Source organism: Cherax quadricarinatus, chromosome 11 (genome assembly GCF_038502225.1).
Source record: "Cherax quadricarinatus isolate ZL_2023a chromosome 11, ASM3850222v1, whole genome shotgun sequence".
NCBI classification, from domain to species: Eukaryota; Metazoa; Arthropoda; class Malacostraca; order Decapoda; family Parastacidae; genus Cherax; species Cherax quadricarinatus.
This window is the reverse complement of record NC_091302.1, coordinates 50,275,993-50,298,972: the sequence shown is the minus strand read 5'-3', so window position 1 is coordinate 50,298,972 and position 22,980 is coordinate 50,275,993. Positions and strand designations below refer to the sequence as shown.

The following is a 22,980-nucleotide window of genomic DNA, read 5'->3' as shown; positions in this document are numbered from 1 at the left end:
CATTTAGGACCTTGTCGTAGTGATCCAGTAGTTGAGACAGACAGGAGCGACCTGTTCTAAACCCATGTTGCCCTGGGTTGTGTAACTGATGGGTTTCTAGATGGGTGGTGATCTTGCTTCTTAGGACCCTTTCAAAGATTTTTATGATATGGGATGTTAGTGCTATTGGTCTGTAGTTCTTTGCTGTTGCTTTACTGCCCCCTTTGTGGAGTGGGGCTATGTCTGTTGTTTTTAGTAACTGAGGGACGACCCCCGTGTCCATGCTCCCTCTCCATAGGATGGAAAAGGCTCGTGATAGGGGCTTCTTGCAGTTCTTGATGAACACAGAGTTCCATGAGTCTGGCCCTGGGGCAGAGTGCATGGGCATGTCATTTATCGCCTGTTCGAAGTCATTTGGCGTCAGGATAACATCGGATAGGCTTGTGTTAATCAAATTTTGTGGCTCTCTCATAAAAAATTCATTTTGATCTTCGACTCTCAGTCTGGTTAGCGGCTTGCTAAAAACTGAGTCATATTGGGACTTGAGTAGCTCACTCATTTCCTTGCTGTCATCTGTGTAGGACCCATCTTGTTTAAGTAGGGGCCCAATACTGGACGTTGTTCTCGATTTTGATTTGGCATAGGAGAAGAAATACTTTGGGTTTCTCTCGATTTCATTTATGGCTTTTAGTTCTTCCCGCGATTCCTGACTCCTAAAGGATTCTTTTAGCTTAAGTTCGATGCTTGCTATTTCTCTGACCAGTGTCTCCCTGCGCATTTCAGATATATTGACCTCTTTTAGCCGCTCTGTTATTCTTTTCCGTCGCCTGTAAAGGGAGCGCCTGTCTCTTTCTATTTTACATCTACTCCTCCTTTTTCTTAGAGGAATAAGCCTTGTGCATACATCGAGTGTCACCGAGTTAATCTGTTCTAGGCATAAGTTTGGGTCTGTGTTGCTTAGTATATCTTCCCAGCTTATATCGGTTAGGACTTGGTTTACTTGGTCCCACTTTATGTTTTTGTTATTGAAGTTGAATTTGGTGAATGCTCCCTCGTGACTAGTCTCATTTTGTCGGTCTGGGGCTCCACGCATACATGTCTGAACCTCAATTATGTTGTGATCTGAGTATATTGTTTTTGATATGGTGACATTTCTTATCAGATCATCATTGTTAGTGAAGATGAGGTCTAGTGTATTCTCCAGTCTAGTAGGCTCTATTATTTGCTGGTTTAAATTGAATTTTGTGCAGAGATTTAAAAGCTCGTGTGAGTGTGAGTTTTCATCAGAGCTGCCTCCTGGTGTTATTACTGCAACAATATTATTTGCTATATTCCTCCATTTTAGGTGCCTTAAGTTGAAATCCCCCAGGAGCAAGATGTTGGGTGCAGGTATCTTTATTCCGAAACGTATCGCCTGCACAGTAGGCTTCAGTCGAATACAGTGAAGGCAGCAACAGTAGAGATGTTATAACCATGTAATCAGTCCATCACCCTTGAAGGCGCAGTACTGAGGTGGTCAGTCCCTCCCTGGTCTGGAACAACGTAATACCTAACTGTCGCACATGTCTTACTTAAAAACTTGCCGGTGTTGAATGCTATTGCTATATTCTCACTTATATGTGGTTGCTGGGGTCGAGTCACAGCTCCTGGTCTTGTGTATGTGTGATTACTGTGTGAATGCGTGTTTGCCCTCAGCACCATTGTAAAACTTTAAACTTATGCATGAAACGTAAATAAAATCTTACTCAATGAAATTATGACATTTCCTTTGTAGCAAATAAAAACATCTGTAGTATTGTATTCAGATCATAGTATAAATAATAATATTAATAAACGGTACAAAGAAAATAAATTATAAAGGTAAAAATATAATTCGGTATAGCTTCAGGAAGACTTTCATATATGGTGAGAGAGATTTGGAGATTAATCGCGCTTAAAGTCAAATAAAATTAACTAATAAGTTGCTTACATTCCTTAAAGTATTTCTTAAGTCGTCTATAGTAACCAGCCAATCAGAATCATAGTTGTAGAGTAAGCGGCAGCGAGAGACCAATCAGCGAGGAGCTTGCTTCCTAACCTGTGTTGCTGTAAACATTGTCCGGGGAGAACTGTGAACGCCGGTAACTAGTATTTTCTGCTATTATTCTGTCCCTCCGGTGAAGACTGGCTTGTGAATGAAGGTTATGGAGTGTGAGAGAAGCTGGGTAGGAGGCTGTGAGGTGTATCAGGTGCCCCACGCTGGCGCCAGATAACAACTGCTGGCATTGGCGCCAGCTGACCCATAAGTCGCGAATGTTTTTTTTTTTCTGATTTTTTTTATTAGCATTAGTTTCCGATGGTTACCTTCCTTAACAAAGTTTTCTCCCAGTTAGTGTGGAGGTGACACCCCGTGCTACACTCATTTCTAGTGTGTATATTAGTAGAATATCAGAAAGACTCTCCTGGAAATCGGCGAAGTGACAGTTGTATGAATTTTGAAGATTAGTGTCTTACGACTCTTATTTTAAATAAATAATTGATCTAGAATAATTGCTGGATGTAGGAGGAACTCATTGACGTAAGTAAGTTTATTTAGGTACAGGTCTACATAAGTATAATTAAGGACCCCAATGGAAATAAGTCACTCTGTCTGACTTTTTTGGGTTATCCTAGGTTCTCTACACATATGCTGCTATGTATGATAATTCTATGTAACTGTATTTGTGTATACCTGAATAAACTTACTTATTTACTAATCATATATAGTAGTATGTGTAAATTACCTAAGATAACCCAAAAAGTCAAAATGACTTATTTCCATTGGGGTCATTGTAATGGCGCCTCCATTCTCTTCTTCCCTGACATATTCCTCAAATAAGATGGACTTAATCTTGTAGATCTTTGAAGGTAAAATATATTAACATGACTATTTTGTTGGTTCCACAGAACTAATGTTAAAACTTTTGCAATAGCTATGGTGGATTGTTGTGCTAGTCTTGTTCTTTATTGAAATATTGGCATGGTAGGCAAAGCTCTTGCCTCGTACAGTGTCTGTGGTTCGATCCCCGGCATGTTTCCTTATGCTTGCTGTCTCCGTTAGCCTAGTAAGTAGGTACCTGGATGTCAGTCAACTGATGTGGGTAGCATCCTAGGGGACAAGCTTAAAGGGCCCCAGTGGAAATTAGACAGTCCCCAATGATGCACTAACTTTTTTGGGTTATCCTGGGTGGGTAATCCTCTGGGATAAAATGCGAACAAGATCTTATCTTCACATCCCATCATGCCGAGGTGGAAATAATGCTTAATCTCACTTGTGGGGAAGTTGAGAGAATCGGTAATTGCATATGCCATTTGAAGCCACCTTGAAGGTGTCACTGGTGTGAGAACTTTGAGTACTTCAAATACAGGTTAGACAGATATAAGAGTGAGGGTGGTTGGGTGTGAGTTGGACCTGCTTAGTATGGGCAGATAGGCCTATTGCAGCAATGCTTCATTCTTGTTCTTGTGTTCTGATGACTAAGTTCAGTCTAGCTTAGCATACACTTACCATACACTTACCAAAGCATAAAGAAAATGCAGTTACCCTGAAATCCTTGTGTTTTTATCTGCTCCCATACTTTGTTGATCACTACAGTAGTTTGTTTTAACCACCCCTATTTGTACCCTTTGAAACAGCTTTAGATGCTGCTTCCACAGTAACCATGGAAACAGTCGCTTGTATATTTAAACCTGAGAGTCATTTAGGCATTGCAAAATTCAGCAGACATTGTTGAATGAATGCAAGTAATCTCCCCAATGTTACTAAATTGTTGATTGATCAGTAGAAGTCTGATATTTGTCTACCAGCGAGATGTTATACCATACATACATAAACTTAGTTTAACTAACAGCAAGCATAAACCTAACATACTTTTCATTTTTAACAAATCATAGACCCTGCACCCTATAGCCTATTGCAATTATTAACCCATAGTCAGGCTTTGCCTGACTATGGGTTAATAATTGCAGACACATCTCTGTATTTTGACTATCTATCACTTTTTTTTTTTTTTTTTTTTTACAAATGAATTAGGGTTATGCTTAGATCAGGTAAGGTTATTTTTTCATACATCTGTAATGTCAGTTGCTGCTACTGTGACTGATGTGTTCTCATCTACCAAAATTTTAGATTATCTGTATTGATGACTGGATTTCTAATTTGTTTATTTCTGCCATTAGAATATCAACATTGCATTTTTATGTTGGATTTTAATTTTCTGTATCTCCTGTTGCTTTTGTCAATATTGCCAACCTTCCTTTCTTACTGTAACTTTATAAAATATACAGTATTGTATTCCAGTGTGACAGTTTTGTAAATTTACTTATACTTTTTGTATTTTTCAAAATCCTCTTGATTTTAATACTTGCACATTTTGGCCTGAAGCAGACCTACAACTCGTAAAGCAGATACCCCATATCTTTTGAAATATTTGCTATACATTTAATACTAATGGGTAAAAAAAAAAGTATGCGTATCTTTAATTCATTAAAAATAAATGGATTTTGTAAGTTAAGTTCAACATTGTTGAAGAGTTTGCAAATATACACAAAATGACAAAATAATCACCTGGATTTTCTATGTACATGTATACGTATTTATATATATATAATTTTTTTTTTTCAGTAAATATTTCCAGATTTTCAATTTAAGCTGGCAAGTACTGTCCAGAGCAACAGTGACTACAAACACCGACTGCAATCATACTACTAACCACAGTAATTGTGAGTTATTTCATGTAATGCTTGATACAGTTATGCTACACATTGCAGCCCCTCATTTGCAGGGGTTACCATCCTATTGGTACCTGTGACTTCAGATTAGGGAAATGCTGCCAGAAATTTTGTCCATATCCATGTTGTTTCAGATTTGGTCTGCGTGTTTCAGAGGCCACATTGTCTATGATATGTTTTCAAAATTGCTCTAGTCTTGTTAATATTGACATTTCACATTAAAGAAATCCTTTGAAGGAGGGAGTGAAGCATGGGAAATTCATTGAGCACATTTGAATGAAATCCTAGCTTAACAATTTGTAAAAACAAAATAATGGCAGTGGAAACTGACTTTGACTCCTTGTACATCCACCTGATACCTCGTGAAATTGTCAGAATTTTTTTTTTTCTAGGTTTTTTTTTGTTGGAAATTTTTCGTGCACAGTATTACATGAATGGTGGTAAGCAAGCTTGTATATACAGTGGACCCTCGACCAACGATATTAATCCGGTCCTGAGAGCTCGTCATTAATCAAAATTATCGTTAGTCGAGTTAATTTTCCCCATAAGAAATAATGGAAATCAAATTAATCCGTGCAAGACGCCCAAAAGTATTGAAATTTTTTTTTTTTTGCCACATGAAATATTAATTTTAATACACACAAACTGAAGACATGTACAGTTACATGACACTTACCTTTATTGAAGATCTGGGGATGATTGATGGGATGGGAGGAGGGGAGACTGTGGATGGTGTTAGTGTTTAGAAGGGGAATCCCCTTCCATTAGGACTTGGTGTCAAGTCCTTTTCCGGGGTTACTTCCCTTCTTCTTTTAATGCCACTAGGACCAGCTTGAGTCACTGGACCTCTGTCGCACAACATATCTGTCCATAGAGGCCTGTACCTCCCGTTCCTTTATGACATTCCTAAAGTGTTTCACAACATTGTCAGTGTCACAATTAAACACTTGTTCTGGTTTCAATTCTTCACTGTCTATGTACTCCTTGAATTCCTGCACATATTTTTCAGCTGCTTTTTGGTCCAAACTGGCAGCCTCACCATGCCTTATCACACTATGTATGCCACTATGATTCTTAAATCTCTCAAACCAACCTTTGCTGGCCTTAAATTCACTCGCATCACCACTAGTTGCAGGCATTTTCCTAATTAAATCCTCCTGCAACTTCCTAGCCTTTTCACATAGGATCGCTTGAGAGATGCTATCTGTTTTTCGTTTATCCACACCAATAACAGTCTCTCAACATCTATCACTTGCGATCTCAGTTTCGAAAACAGTTGCACCTTTGACAAGAACAGCTTCCTTGATTGCCATTTTCTTGGCCACAGTAGTGATGGTTGATTGGGGTTTTGTGTGCAACCTGGCCAGCTTGGAGACACACACTCCACTTTCATACTTAGCAGTGATCTCTTTCTTCATATCCATAGTGATTCTCACCCTTTTTGCTGTAGGGTTGGCACTAGAAGCTTTCTTGGGGCCCATGGTGACTTATTTTGCAGGTGCAATCACTAAAAACGCTGTGATAATATGAAATGTTCCGATTGTATGTTTGGATGGGACCGCGGTGGCTGGCTGGCTTGTAAACACTGGCCACAAGTGGACGCATCTCAGACGGAATGAATCGTGTTGGTCGAGTTTTTTAGTGCTAGTCGAGGCAAAATTTTTGCGTTAAAATGTATCGCTAGTCAGATTTAACGTTAGACGATGCCATCGTTGGTCGAGGGTCCACTGTATTCTTTCAACATAAAACAGGTCCCAGCAAAACACCATTGTGCATGTCATGGCTGAACATCATGGCACAAGTCCTACCACCATATAAAGGTGACCCAGCTTGAGAAAAGTAGGAAGGAGGAGAAAGGGTTCATATGCATTTAAACACCTTTGTTACATATTGCCCTCATGTACTTTTTAGCATACAGTATTATAATAATGAATGAATCGTGCACACTTGGTATGTATTCTCCAGTATGTGAGGCAGTCGGGAACATATACCTTTGAAGAGCTTCGAGAGTTTGACTACTCAGATATGCTACTGTCCTGCTGCCAAGTACCATTGGATTGCACTGCTGCTGCTTAAAGTTGTCTAAGAGTTGGCTTGCAATTTCTTTTAGGAATTTCTAGTTTATCCGGCATATATTTTTCTAAATAAATAATTTCCTTGGGTATACTGTACCTTAAAAATGACACCTGGCTTATTTAACCTTTGAATTTGGATGCCTTGGTAATTATTGCATGATTTTTTTTTTTGTCAGGCTAATATAACACCATAAAGGATGGCCGATGATCAACAATTCTGTTTACGTTGGAATGAGTTCCAAAGTAATATGGTCTCATCTTTCAAACACTTAAGAGAAGAAAAGAGCTTTACTGATGTGACACTGGCATGTGATGGACAGACGTGTAAGGCACACAAAATGGTGCTCTCTGCATGTTCTCCATACTTCAAAGCCTTATTAGAGGTAGGTTAAGCTCCATTGTTTCCTGTCTTCTATTTGTATTTCACTTCTCTTCCCTTGGAGTCTTCTCTGTATTTTTTAAATTCTTAAGAGTTCTACAGGTAGCTTGGCAAAGGTTTCCTATACACATTTTACAAACTGTAAGGCATAACTCCAGGTCATTTCAAAATCTGGCCCTTGCAAAGTTTTATTGGAGTTAACAGATATGTATATTACATTAAGCAATATACATAGAGAATAAGGTGAAGTTGAGCACACCTGTTGGACAAAGCTTTCATTTAGCAAAGTCAGTGGACCCAATTTCTGGGTATGTCAGCAGGGAGGGGAACATTTTTCTAAATGCAAAGCAGTTGAGGAATAAGGATATCATCTTAATATCAGTAAGGTACAACCATATGAAGGTGCTGAATGTTACCCATCTTGAGGTATAATAGTTTTTGTCCTCAATGTTGGGCAGGTTAGGGATTTTAAGAATATTGGCCCTGTAAAAATCTAGATTCACTAACATGTCTTGTGTTGAAGGGTCTGAAATGACAATTTTCTTCGGGCTGGGTTAAGGCTCAAGTGGCTTGAAATGTGGAGAGCTGGCTAGTCAAGGGTGGTGCATACCTGAGGTGAGAGTAAGCTATTGCCACAGAATTTTGAAGCAATTGTTGTTGAAAGTATTTAATGAAATAGTGCTGTAAGCTTCTTGGCTGATTTGCTGGCAGTATTCACAATATGTTAAGGTATATTCTTTGTAGATTTTAAATTTATGCCCAGAATATGAGCTTTTATTGCTGTTAAGCTTAGCTGTCATGTTCATTCTAACACTAGCTCCAGTAGTAATGTAGTTGTCGCTACATCTTCGTTAATATCTTTAGTTCCAAACTTCCTTTCCTTAGTTTAACAGTATTATAACTTTTTTTTTTTTTCATTTAACCCTTTCAGGGTCCAAGGCCAAAATCTGAAGTCACGCACCAGTGTCCAAGAAATTTTGAAAAAAAAAAAAATTATTTTTTCTTACAGAATTAAAGAGCATATTTTTGTGAAGGTAATAAAACAAAAAAAATTAGAATCTGATCAGTACTTACCGAGATACAGTGCCAAGAAGTTTGTAGAAAATGATGTGGTGGCGGCAACATCGACGAATTCCACATACGCGTATTATATTATTTTGTTGTTTTAGTTGTTTTTTCTTTTCTTTTCCAATTTTTTTCTATTCCTACTAACATTTGGGGCCTGAGAGACCAATACTGTATATAATTTATATATATAAACTCACTGTATTGAACACAATAACCGCACTAAAGTTATTATCATATTATTGTTTACCACTGTTGTTTATTACAATAAACATGCACAAATATTGTATAATACTAATGTTCTATCATATATTTACATATTTACAATCACTGGACATGGTTTTAGAACTGCTGGAGCTTGTGGAACTCCTTGAAACAAGGCACCATGCACAGAGGCACCTTACATTCCTCACACATAAACCGAGTGTCTTTGCGTCTTTGTTGCCGTCGTTTTGTTTGTGCACAGACAATGCATCTCTTCTGAGCAAATTTCTTTTGAGTTGAAGGAAGCTGTATTATGAAATGATCACCTTCTCTTCTCAAACGCTTGGGTATATTGTGATGAATTCGAGGACCATGTTGTATTGCAGGTGTTGTTACCTGGTACTTCATTATGAGTTGTCTGACAACAGACAAACAAAATTCACCATACGGTGGTCTGTTACCAGTCTTTATTTGGTACATATTATATGCATTCAGCATTGAAATGTCCATGAGATGGAAGAAAAGTTTCATGTACCACTTGTAACTCTTACGAACACAGTCAACAAAACCAATCTGCATGTCACACTTGTCAACCAAGCGCATGTTTTGTGTATAATCAATCACTGTCACTGGTTTTTGAATACGTTCATTAGTCACTCGATCAACTTTGCCACTGTCTTGCATTTCATTACGGTGAATGGTTGTCAACAATGTGACATCTCGTTTGTCATGCCACCGTAATGCCATGATGTCATTGGCAGTAAACACCTGCACGTCATCACCACGAACACCTGCGTTGAGCCTGGGCATATGTTTACGATTAGAACGCACTGTGCCACACACATCTGTCTTGTTCACTCGCATGAAATCACTGAGTAATGGGCTTGTGTACCAGTTATCGGTATATAATGTATGGCCCTTACCAAGATAAGGTGCCATCATGTTTCTCACTACATCACCTGATATACCCAATAACATCTTGGTATCTTTCAATGTTTTACTACCCGTGTATACAACAATATCCAACACCAGGCCACTGTCACAATCACAGAGTACAAACAATTTTATACCAAAGCGGTTCCTCTTGCTCGGTATATACTGCTTGAATGACAGTCTACCTTTGAACAAAATCAAAGACTCGTCAATTACAAGATTCTTGAATGGATAAAAGTATATCCTGAACTTTTGTTTGAGATACATGAAAACATTTCTAATCTTGTATAACCTGTCACTTCTGTCAGGCCTGGTTTTGTCAGAGAAGTGCAACATACGTAAGAGTAAGATAAACCTGTTCACTGGTATTATTTCACTGAAGGATGGGGTACAAATTAGCCGATCTGTGGACCAGTATGCTTTTATATTATGCTTATAGACGTGAGGCATAAGCATTATTGTTGCAAAAAGCAAATACATTTCTGCAACAGTCGTCTCTTTCCACCTGTGTAGTCTTGACTGTGGTGATAAGATCGTATTTGCCATGGTGTACTGAAAATACTTATTACTTTCCCTGACAATAGTTTCCATCAATGGCTGGTCAAAGAATAATTCAAAGAATTCCAGTTCATTGGCCGTGGTTCCAAGGGGACAGGTAGGTAGAATTCCACTTTGCGAGTCATCAAAGTGGTGAGGGCTGGGAACAAAATTGGGATTTTGCTGCCAATCCCAGATACGGTTTGCTGGTGGATACTGGACATCATAGGCTGGTTGTACGGGTGGTTGTGGCGGGCTGGTGGGTGACGCTCCGCTTTGTCCTTGAACTGACGAGTCAGCAGTGTGGGTTCCCGCGTGGCACAGCGAGTCACGCATGGCGGTGCCACTACCACCACCAGCCCCACTAACACCATCCACTGATGTCTGTGGCCCATCCATGCCAAGTGTAGCCACATCATCCTCACTATCACTACCTAAAACGGGTGTAGGGCCACGGGATGTACTCCGGGATGTACTACGGGATGTACTCCGTCCCCTGGGCATAGCATAGGGTACACTACCCGAGCGCATGCGGCGGCGCACATACCGACGCTTCACTGGTGAATATGTTTCCTCACTATCACTACTCGAATGATCGTCGAGCGCAATAAAATCACAATCCACGTCAGAATCATCGTCATTACTGAAGTCAGAGGCCAGGCCACGGGAAAATATTAGTTTTCTCTTACGTTTAGGAACAACCGACCGTGAGTCACGAGTGCCCACACCAGAGGTAGAAGGTCGAGGATCGTCGGGGTTTTCTGCACTATTATCGATATCCTGGTCATTATTTTCGGTCACTAACTCATCAAAGCCGTAGAATTCGTCTTCATTTCCACTTCCATCAGTGTCAGAACTATCAGACAGGAAGAGGAGAGTCCCAATTTTCCGGGGAGTCAGAGCTGACTTGCGACGAGACATGGTGAACAAGGGTGACTGAGCAGGCGTTCCCACAATGCTATGCAGGCGCCTAGATTTTTTGTTTACGGCGCACACCCACCGCGCAGACCCATTCTCTCATATGTAGGCCTATGAGCGCTTTCGCGCTAAATTTGACGGCGCTAGAATTTTGGCGTAGATCTACGGTTTGGACACTCACCGACCAGCCGTAGATCTACGGGACGGACCCTGAAAGGGTTAAATACTTCTGAAGGAGGGGTTTGGGATAGTGGCATTTTGGAGGGGTATGTCATATATGCTTCTAAATTGTTGTATCTGGGCACCTCTGCAAAGACAGTGATTATGTGAGTAAGATGAAAGTGTTGAATGATGATGAAAGTATTTTCTTTTTGGGTATTTTCTTACTTTTTCGATCACCCTCTCTCGGTGGGAGACAGCCGACTTGTTGGGGGGGGGGGGGAGAACTTCTGAACCCTAAAGTTTTGTATTTAAGGACCTATACTGTATAGGTAAATAACCTCTGTGTATGTGAGTGTTTTGTGTTTGTGTATGCATCTTTGTGTAAATTTATCTCAGGTTTTGCTTTCCAGGAGAACCCATCAAAGCACCCCATCATAATCTTGAAGGATGTTCCATTCACTCATTTGCAAGCCATCCTAGAGTACATGTATGCTGGTGAAGTCAATGTGGCTCAGGCTGACCTCCCAAATTTCCTAAAGACAGCAGAGAGACTCAAAGTTAAGGGTCTAGCCGAAGTTAATCAAAATGAACGGCAAGATCGCTGAAATACTGCTCAGGTTTGTAACATAATTTACTGTAATTATTTTTTTCACTTCAATAAAATAATTAATTGGTTTTTAATATGAGGTATCCAATAATAAAAAAGGAATTCTTTCTAGTGTATTTATTCACCCTGGGTCTTCTCCCAGCATCTGGAAGCACGTGTTTAGGCCTCTGTGATTATCATTAGTAATGGTTTTCACATTTCTTCCTTAATTACAGTACATTTTGGTTGCTTATGCTAGTTTGTATTTTCCTTCATTCTCATTTTACTTTAATTTTATAATTTCCTAGATGACTGTTCCTTTAATTTCCTGCAGTGTGTTTGCTGTTTGTCGCATCATTTCACACTTGAATGGAAGGAATATATATTTCTAAAGTAGTGTTAGTGTTCTTTTGCATATTTCATGATCTCTCTGACTTTTGTGTTCATCTTTTCCTGAGAAAATTCTACCAAGATGCCTATCATCAAAACGTATACATTGTGTGCGGTAGCGAAAGTTGCTTCAGTTCAGTTTTTCAAGTTTAATACAGTACTGTACTTCAGTTTTCCTGCTCATTCTCATAGTGAAACTTTTAGGGTGATCATAGTGTTTTCAGAACTTTTTTTTTTTTTTTAACAGCTACAAATAGGTAATCACATGTGACTACACTTGCTCTTATGTTCAAAAACTGAGGACTGATGACTGGACAGTAAGAATAGTTTTGCTCCTGCAACTACATATGGCCATTCAAATACACTAGCATACACAGATACACATGTATAAACTATGTATACATACACCATATATTATATTTCAGGTCAAGGGAGGCTTGGGAAACGGGTCGTCAGAGAAGCCAAAGCCATTTCTGCTGTCTCCTCATCCCTCTGCTTCTCACTTCCCTCCAAACTCCTCTGTACTTCTTGCAGTTACCAGGACACCTGCTTTTCCAGCCTCTCTGGCCACTCTTGTGACTTGATAGACCATCTAGAGCCTTAGAAGTTCATTTTGGCTCAATTTCTTAGTAACTTGGTCTACAATTTTGAACCTCAAGATAGTCATTTAAATAGAGCGTACGATTGCATTACTGTGAATAAGGACTCTTTCCAACTGAGTCTTCTTACCCCCCTCCCCCTCCCTTCCCTTCCTTCATCTTAGGTTCATAAATACAAATGTTTCACCTGGAATGTTGCTTGAGATCACTTTGGCAAGTAAGACATACCAGGAAGAATTGCTACCTGAACATAGGTACAGAGAGTTGCTAGTCACAAGGAGTAAGGTTAAAAATTTCTAGTTTTGGTTTTATTTATATATATGCATATACATACATATATGTAGGCTCGTGTACATGCATGCATATACACACGCACACATACACACATGCACACATACATATAAATAAAAATGTATATATGCATATAAATGCCATTGTGAATTTGTTTGCATGTATTGGAATGTAGGAGACTATGGCTCGCAATGCCAGACATCAAAATGGGAAGGGAATGTTATGTGAAAATAATGGGGCAGCCATTAGGTATTGCTGTAATCCAGTTGGAGTAGTAAAATCTATTCCAGTGCTTATATACCTGTCAGTGGCATGATTGATAGTGTGTGAGCTTTATAGTCAAGTGGACCCAAGTTCATTCCCCACATTATTCATTGATTATTCAGAAATTTTTAGATTCATTGGCTGTGCATGTGTACAACATATACTGTAGTTTCTATCATAAGACTTATTTTTTAATAGTCCAAAAGTTGCACTGCATCTCAGGCCAACGTAAAAATTATTTCTTGGGAAAGATGAGAAAATACATCTAAAACCGTAAAGGAAATGCAGAGTATTTTTTACAGCCATTTGCATTTAGTGATGTTTGTTGTTGGGTGTCAGGACTGTGGTGATTGGAGGGCTTAATAAAACCAGTACAGTACTTAATGGGGTTTGGGTGTTATAATAAGCTGAAAGGCTGTTTGGGGGGGGGGGTCTTAATTTTCTTTGTATTTGTCATTATATTCTGTATATAGGCATTATATTGTATAAAGTTGTTCACAGCAGAATTAAACAGGTATGGTACATGTATTACTTTGTCAAAACCACATGGCAGCCCTCCTGTCCACAAATTCATAGGTAATCTACAATTCTAAAAAAAAAAAAAAAAAATGCCCAAATGTAGGCAGTATATTAAATTCTAAAGCAAAATGTGGCTACATGTAATCTCTTACAATATTTATGCCCAGGGTAGGTGGCACTGAGGTGCCTTTCGAAGTGTTGCCAGACATTTCTCTTCAGCCAAACTAGGTGGCACTATTTTTAAATTAATGTCATTTTTCCATTGAGGTCATTATTAATGTAGGTTCAATATCAGTATTTGTTTACATTATCATATGTTACCAGTGATTCACTTAAAAACTTTACAGGCAGTTTAAAAATACATACATATTTTAGTTTTGAGGGTGGATATAGTGGGTGATCAAAGAATGCTGCAGTATTCAGCTGGTTTGTTAGTAAACAAAGTACAGGGAAAGGATAGCACAAATTGATAAAATAGTTAAAAACAAATTTAGGGTGTCTGATGCTCCACAGTGTCTTGTAAAATGGAAAATCGACAGACAAACAACAACAACAACAATATATATGTAACTTGATGTTTAAGATTATTGATACTAACCACTTGAGGGTTTGTGCTGTTGAAGCCAGGGTCTGTGCTCTTCTACGGCGTGAGCTCAGCTCACTCAGATAAGCTGTGAGTGGTAAATTTGGGCCTAGATATAAGAGAAGGGGTTTGTGTGGTTAGTGTGCATCATATAAAAAAAAATGCTGCAGCATGCAGTGCATACTGAGAAAAACTTTTTTGGTGTAAAACAGTGACTTTGCGGTGTACTTTTTGTATTGTTTTTAGGGTTGTATTCACAGTTTCTTGGTCTTGTTTGATAAACTAGAAGATATATTACAGAAATAGAGATGATTTTGATTATTATGACTGAAAATAGCTTGAAACTGAGCTCAATGTAGGGGAAATGTTTGATTTTTGCCAATGTTCAGGAGTAAGTAAATCACATCAGGCATCCAATACACATTAGTTGGTAGGTCTAATATGCATTCACAATGGCACTGATATTATTTATGCAATTATCACAATATTTCATGTTTAATTTTTTTTTTTAATAAAAATTCTTTGTGCAAATAAAAAATAAAAATGGAATTCATGTGTAAAGCATGGGTGAGTAACTAATGAACAAACAAAATGTTATTTTAGTGCCAGGAATGCTTGCACTGTTTATTCTGAACCCTATTTTAAAATTGAAATTTTTTAAAATTTGTGTGAAATTGGCAAAATTACCAATTTCTGATCACTTTATTGAGTAGTTGAAATACAGTGGAACATCAGTACTCGAACAATTTGGTATTTGAACACTTTGGTAAACAAATCACTCGTTAATTGACCGTGTGCTTGGCACTCGACAAAACAAACACAACCTGCCAGAGCTTCACTGTCAACTATTTCGTGTTTTGAATTTTTTTTTTTTTTTATAAACAAGTTACCATGGAGCCTAAGAGGGTTAGTGATAACAGCCAGCCAAAAAGAAAATTGGTTGGGAAAAATTTGTTCTGTACTCAAACAGATCGGCACTCGAACAGCCTTCTAGAACCAATTAAGTTTGAGTGCCAAAGTTCCACTGTAGTTGATTGGGCAGTCTCTTGTACTCAGTAAAATGGAAGACATACAGTAGGGCCCCGCTTTACCACCAACGGTCGTCCTCGACCATGATTGGCTGAGAAAAAAAAACTCGCTGTCTCTCTCTCAGGAACAGGGCACAGAGTAAAAACGTGTATATAGTATATGTATGTATGTATGTATGTATGGAGGGATATGTTGTGTATCTTTATATGTGTATGCTTCTAGACTGTTGTATTCTGAGCACCTCTGCAAAAACAGTGATAATGTGCGAGTGTGGTGAAAGTGTTGAATGATGATGAAAGTATTTTCTTTTTGGGGATTTTCTTTCTTTTTTGGGTCACCCTGCCTCGGTGGGAGACGGCCGACTTGTTGGGAAAAAAAAAAAAAAAAAAAAAAAAAAAATATATATATATACCCAAAAAAGAAAGAAAATCCCCAAAAAGAAAATACTTTCATATCATTCAACACTTTCACCACACTCGCACATATCACTGTTTTTGCAGAGGTGCTCAGAATACAACAGTCTAGAAGCATAAAACATATAAAGATACACAACATATCCCTCCAAACTGCCAATATCCCAAACCCCTCCTTTAAAGTGCAGGCATTGTACTTCCCATTTCCAGGACTCAAGTCCGACTATATGAAAATAACCGGTTTCCCTGAATCCCTTCACTAAATATTACCCTGCTCACACTCCAACAGATCGTCAGGTCCCAAGTACCATTCGTCTCCATTCACTCCTATCTAACACGCTCACGCACGCTTGCTGGAAGTCCAAGCCCCTTACCCACAAAACCTCCTTTACCCCCTCTCTCCAACCCTTTCGAGGACGACCCCTAGGGATTGGCAGAGAGCATGTATAGTCCCTTTATATAAAGGGAAAGGGGACAAAAGAGACTGTAAAAATTATAGAGGAATAAGCTTACTGAGTATACCAGGAAAAGTGTACGGTAGGGTTATAATTGAAAGAATTAGAGGTAAGACAGAATGTAGGATTGCGGATGAGCAAGGAGGTTTTAGAGTGGGTAGGGGATGTGTAGATCAGGTGTTTACATTGAAGCATATATGTGAACAGTATTTAGATAAAGATAGGGAAGTTTTTATTGCATTTATGGATTTAGAAAAGGCATATGATAGAGTGGATAGAGGAGCAATGTGGCAGATGTTGCAAGTATATGGAATAGGTGGTAAGTTATTAAATGCTGTAAAGAGTTTTTATGAGGATAGTGAGGCTCAGGTTAGGGTGTGTAGAAGAGAGGGAGACTACTTCCCGGTAAAAGTAGGTCTTAGACAGGGATGTGTAATGTCACCATGGTTGTTTTATTTTATAGATGGGGTTGTAAAGGAAGTAAATGCTAGGGTGTTTGGGAGAGGGGTGGGATTAAATTATGGGGAATCAAATTCAAAATGGGAATTGACGGTCGTCTCCCACCAAGGCAGGGTGTGTACTCACCTAATTGTGGTTGCAGGGGTCGAGACTCAGCTCCTGGCCCCGCCTCTTCACTGATCGCTACTGGATCCTCTCTCTCTCTGCTTCCTGAGCTTTGTCATACCTCTTCTTAAAACTATGTATGGTTCCTGCCTCCACTACTTCACTTGCTAGGCTATTCCACTTGCTGACAACTCTATGACTGAAGAAATACTTCCTAACGTCCCTGTGACTCGTCTGAGTCTTCAGCTTCCAGTTGTGACCCCTTGTCCCTGTGTCCCCTCTCTGGAACATCCTATCTCTGTCCACCTTGTCTATTCCCCGCAGTATCTTGTATGTCGTTATCATGTCTCCCCTGACCCTTCTGTCCTCCAGTGTCGTCAGTCCGATTTCCCTTAACCTTTCCTCGTACGACATTCCCTTGAGCTCTGGGACTAGCCTTGTTGCAAACCTTTGTACTTTCTCTAACTTCTTGACGTGCTTGACCAGGTGTGGGTTCCAGACTGGTGCTGCATACTCCAGTATGGGCCTAACATACACAGTGTACAGTGTCTTGAACGATTCCTTATTAAGGTATCGGAACGCTATTCTCAGGTTTGCCAGGCGCCCGTATGCTGCAGCGGTTATTTGGTTGATGTGTGCCTCCGGTGATGTGCTCGGTGTTATGGTCACCCCAAGGTGTGTGTGTATATATATATATATATATATATATATATATATATATATATATATATATATATATATATATATATAAATTTTTTTTTTTTTTTTTTTTTAACAAGTCAGCCATGGACATGGAAAAAAAAACTTCCTACAAGGAGGGAAGAAAAAGGTGGGGTGTGCTAAAGCATTGTGGTCCAAGGCAGTGAGCTTCAATGGGCATCAATGCACGCCTTCCTGCATCTAGACATGTACTGCAAGACAGGAGACATCACTGTGGCTGAGCTATGACATAACAAGGTACGGTCTCCTCTGGAATGGTGCAGCAGTCATCGTAGTAGTCGCTGCTGGGTTCACTCATCCTGGGGCACACACTGTTGGTACCCTTGAGTGAGGCGTCGTCAGTGCTCGGCAACTGGGCAGGACTTTTTCTGGCAAGCGACTCGGGAAGATATTTCTCAACTGGTGCTGTCACTGGGGATGTCACTGCCAGCGAGTCAAGCGAGTCGTAGCAGAGACAACTCGGGCAAAACATCTGAGAGTCGTAGCAGCATACACCGTAACTGCAGTGAGTGGGCTAGCATTCAAAGTGACATCATCATTGTGCAGGCTGCTCACTGAAGCTGTGACATGAGTCAGACAGTCGCCTACCGGCAGGGCTACTACGGCTTGACAATGTCATCCTCTCGACAGTTGGTGTCGTTGCAGAGGTTAGTCTAAGCATCCTCAGACTGGGTTTTCTACAAATAACTGCACTCTGATGGCCAGGAGGTGGAGTGAAATGAATCTCAATGGGGAATTGTAGTAGGTATCACTTGGCAAGGCATCTACGAGCGGTGAACATTAAAAGCTTTCTGTACAAGGGACTCAGAAGCTCATAACTGATGCCTGGACTGACCAATGTCAGCGGTCAATGGTCAAGGGCTCAGACCATACTGTGGTCTGCACACACAGCTATACTCAGACCACACAGGACACGTGGAAAACTTACACCTGCACTCCACATGCGTTTCAACATGGCTCACACTAGCAAATGACAATTTTCTGCGCAACAATCGACACTAAGCCATTCACAAACGTGAGAACACTGACTGAGAGGAGTTAATTAACACGTGACATATATATTCTCTGTCTTCTTGACAATACTGAACAATTTGCTCACTGTGGAACTTTAACTGTTGATGTGACATCATGTGGTGATGTCAGGCATGAGGGATGTCGTGAGGTGATATTGCAAGGTGACATCAAGCAGATGTCCAGGGTGACATCAGGCATCATGGGGTGACGTCGGGCATCATCATGGGTGACATCGGGCAGCATTGTGGGTGACGGCATTGCAAGGTGACGTCAGGCAGACGTCCAGGGCGACATTGCGAGGTGATGCCGGGAAGCGGTGACGTTGTGAGGTGATGTCAGGCAGCAGACGTGGCTTGAGACAAACTGGCTTGGTAACCCATGTGGTTCGCTCCACGTAGTTGTATCCACACTTAGCTTTGTGATCCATGTGGCTTCGAGTGACCTCAGGCACTGGGATACACAGCTCTGGCAAAGAATTCACACTGACATTCACAGAAAAACAGCAGAGAGAAGAGTGAGAGAGCTGTATGGAGGAGAGTAGTGTATGGTGGTGCGAGGTGAGTGCAAGATGAGGGAGTATCTGACCGCTTCCTCCTCTCGCCCACGAACACTTGGAGAAACGCCCACACTGGATGCAGAGCACCACAAACTCGCCTCTGACTTGCTGAAATAGCCATTCTGAGCTGAACAACAACAGCAGAAACGTATGGATGACACTGAACGCGTGACTGAGAAGAGCGTGGGGCACTGTGGAGTCACAGGACGTACGTCACTTATATTTCTCAAAGAAATTCGACAAATTTCGGGCTAGTTCTTGCTTGTACCAGTGTCTGGATACTGAGACTTGCAGACACAGCTTCAGGATAACTTGTTGAGAGGCTGATGTTTCTTGTGTGGGGTGATGAAGTGAAGACAACTTCATGTTTCTTCCTCTCTGGCAAACAACTGCTGCGACCACTGCTTCCACCAGTTATCATGAAATAGTTGTGTGGGGTTATCAAACGGTGGATTAATGATAATGTTTTCTGATTGATTACGTGTGAACTTGGTAGTGGGAATGAATGATAGGCTTCAGAGGCTTCTTTATTTGCGAGATCGTGGGTACACAGGTAGTGTGTTTAAATTGACCTGGCCCAGGAGGGTCATGCCCAGTGGAGGAGAGGAGAGTAGGCCTTGTTGACTGAGTAAAGTCAGCTGCCAGGGTGAGGGCGAGGCAGGGTGATGCAGGCTGATGCAGGTTGAAGTGGCATGCCTACCACACTTGCCCTCTGGTGGCAACTATAAAAACTAGCCATTCAGGCTTAGTCTACAGAAGTGTTGGTCTTTGTTTATTCTAAAATACCATTGTGGAGACAACTTGTACACAATGTAAGGTGTTTGTGTGAAAGTGTATCAACCATAACCAGACGCGTTTGTTTACATAAGTACTCTGCGGCTCTGTCTTACTCGTTCTTTCTCTCTCGTTTATTCATTTCTCTCTTACTCGCCTCTCACCCTACATTAAGACTACAAATATTTTAAGGTAAATAATGAGTGTACTGTATATCCATTTTATCACTAGGGAGCTTTAAGCATCACAGTATATTGTGTGTGGGTGGGGTGTCCAGGAGGGCTACCTACCACACCTGACTTTTTACAATAACTGCTACTCGCCTTTTACCCTACATTAAGACTGCAAATATTTTGAGGTAAATAATGAGTGTATACTGTGTGTATATTTTACTTTTTATTGTTGTCTAATGCCTAGTTCTATTGCTAACTTAATATATGTTAGTGTAAACTTGTTATCTGGAATTTATAAGTGGAAAAAATGACGTTCTGCTTTCTGGCGATGTCTGCTTTGCGGCGATAGCCTGGAACCTAACCTGCCACATAAGTGGGGCCCTACTGAACTAGCGAAATAGCTAATAATTTGGTTGACTGGAACAATGTAATTGGGCTAAGATAAGAATCAAAGTGAGCAAAATCACCAATGTGTAAATATCGCTGGTACAGCAAAATTCACGATAGAGTAATTTTGTAAATTTTCCATCAAATTTTGTACTTTGTTTTATTACCTTCAGAAAAAGATTATCACCATTTCATGAGAGAAAATAGCAATTTTTTTTTAAATTCTTGGACCCTGTGGACGAGTCTCAGGTTGGGGGTCTGGACCCTCAAAGGGTTAAAAAAAATTCCTGGCCCAATTAGGACACTTCTGTATCTTATTTTATAGGTACATTGCTGATATTGGTACATAATTCGCTTCACTATCTAAATTTGCAGTTCAGTGAATTACAGTACACCACTTCTTAAATGAACCTACATGGTTGCCTTTGCTTTGCAAAAATGATCTCAAATGGCATTACAATAATGGACACTGCTCAGTGTTGACAAATGGTGATTGATCAGACATGTATTTAGTTTTTAATTTATAGTATTTTCTCAAGAATAGTTCCCTCCCCTTCCCCAATAAGTACCAGTTCCTTTCTGTTGAGGCTGTCAATGTATCCATCAGTTTTTGCTTCTGCCTAGGTTAAATTACATAAGGTCTAGTTATAGCCTTCATTTTCATAAACATTCCCTCTTTTGTGTCATATTATATCAGACATATTTTCCCAAACTGTAATGCATTTTTAAGATTTTATTCTAATACGTTATATCCTAAAGTCTTTTTAATAATGCAGTCCTTAAATGTGGTAAAAAAAAAAAAGCACATGTTTATATGGTTTAAATAAAACAGGAAATTTTACCAGGAGTGGCTTTCAGAGTATTGGACCTAATATAATTTCACCCCCCTTCCCCAGTCACCAAAAACAGCAGGGACGCTTCTGCTCAAGATACACTATATAATTTTTAATTTGTACAAGTTAAATGCAGTCAAGCTTTTATTATTTAGGGAATAGCTATTGATTATAAAATACTAAATCAGGTTTAGAATATTTTTTTTGTTCTGGAAGGCCAAACAGCCTGAAGAGGGTACTCGGTGAATTTGTTTTAAAACTGAGTTCCAGTTTGCAATTCTTGTTACACGGGGACTCGTATTTTAAAGAATTAAGCTTCAATAAGATATAAATTTATATACTGTATATTAAATAAACATTCAACTTTGTTCTAAGCAGATGTAGCTCAAATGGGAGCACACCCCTCTACTCAGACATAGTGAGGGACTTGCCAAAACTACGGCGACTTCCTCTTGTGATGGCTGTTGCCTCTAGATCCCACGAGGATTAAGATGGTTAGTTAACTTGTATAACTTGGATCAATATTCTCTCATATGCCTTTTGATTTAAAAATTATGACATGTTCTGTCATAACTTACATGGTTGCCTTTCTTAATCTGTAAGAAGTTTAAGAATAGAGTGCAGTATTTAAATATCCTGATGGTGTTTTGTTTTCTTAATGTAAGCAGTAATCTTCTGATCTTTGTTATATATATATATGCAAATAAGTAAATATTATTTTTTATTGTTTATCAGATAAAATTCAGATATTTTTATTAATTTATTTCTTAATATAATGTCTGGAGGGTCAGCTTTGATATTTGTAAACTAAAATTATCATGTAGTAAGTTGGGTGATTCAGTATATTTGTTTCTGTATGGTTAATTGTGTGGGGATAACACATGAGGATTCGACATTGAAACTACCAGACTGGGGAATTTAATTCTTAACCCGAAAACACTCCCCATGTGCTCCTGAGTAACAGGGCAATTTTAATACAAAGTGTATGCACCATTCATGGAAGAGTGATGAGCTTAGTGTGTGTGTGTTTTACTTTAATACTGACCTAATCATTTGGAAAGTCCTACATTTTGTAAGACACATTGGTTACTTGGAGTTCTATGAAAGATATTCTAGTGGAAGCTCATCAGAATTTCACTGATGGTACTTATCCTGCTGGTCATCCAGCCATACAAATTTGGACCACCCCAGGGCACTGTCAACTTTAGTACATGAACATGTTCTCCTTAATTTGGTTAGTGGTTTAAAAGATTTCCATTGGCATAATCAGAACTCCATGGGCTGTAATACTGACTCATTACTCTGTAAATTTTGCTTTGGTCAGAGGTATTACTGGTTTGAAAAGAAAAAAAAGTGCAGTAGTAAAGTGTTAATAGATTGGCAGTGTCTTGTGGCGACTCCTCACACCCAGGTACCCACACGAGAAGTTAGTATACGCAGGGGTGTAGCTTTGTATCTAGATTAGCTTGGAGCAGTTTTGTACAAGAACTCAATAAGTTTTTAATAAAAGTGATTATTGTTTTTATTAACCCAATACATATATATTTATTGTAATTAAATATCAATATAATTGTGCACGAATGTGTCTGATATTTGCATAACTGGTATTATATATTTACCTGAGATACTTCTTGTTATATTTTTTTTTTTTTTTTTTGTTCTGGAGCTTTTTTTTTTTGTTCTGGAGCTTTTTTTTTTGTAGGCAGGTTAAATATAAGGAAGGAGAGAATAACTCCAGTTATTTGGATCAAGAGGCCTTCAGCATCAAAGTAACCCTTTAAAGGGCCTCCTGATGTTGGCTTCCCTCTTGTTTTGTAGCATTGGACAAC

General features: G+C 39.4%; 1 protein-coding gene across 6 annotated transcripts; it reads left to right on the top strand.

The window, feature by feature from the left end:
* The first annotated feature begins 1,946 nt into the window (after positions 1-1,946).
* Positions 1,947-22,664, top strand: lolal (lola like). Of its 6 annotated transcripts, none has more exons than XM_070084108.1 (5): positions 1,947-2,099; positions 4,622-4,719; positions 6,980-7,186; positions 11,412-11,618; positions 21,530-22,664. In XM_070084108.1, the coding sequence occupies exons 3-4, from the start codon at positions 7,001-7,003 to the stop codon at positions 11,604-11,606; spliced, it is 381 nt and encodes a 126-aa protein (XP_069940209.1). In that variant the 5' UTR covers positions 1,947-2,099; positions 4,622-4,719; positions 6,980-7,000; the 3' UTR covers positions 11,607-11,618; positions 21,530-22,664. The 6 variants fall into 6 exon arrangements, with proteins under 6 accessions (XP_069940209.1, XP_069940210.1, XP_069940214.1 ...); XM_070084109.1 differs by lacking the exon at positions 21,530-22,664 and adding an exon at positions 12,403-13,748; XM_070084112.1 differs by lacking the exon at positions 1,947-2,099 and adding an exon at positions 2,139-2,159.
* Positions 22,665-22,980: the final 316 nt, after the last annotated feature.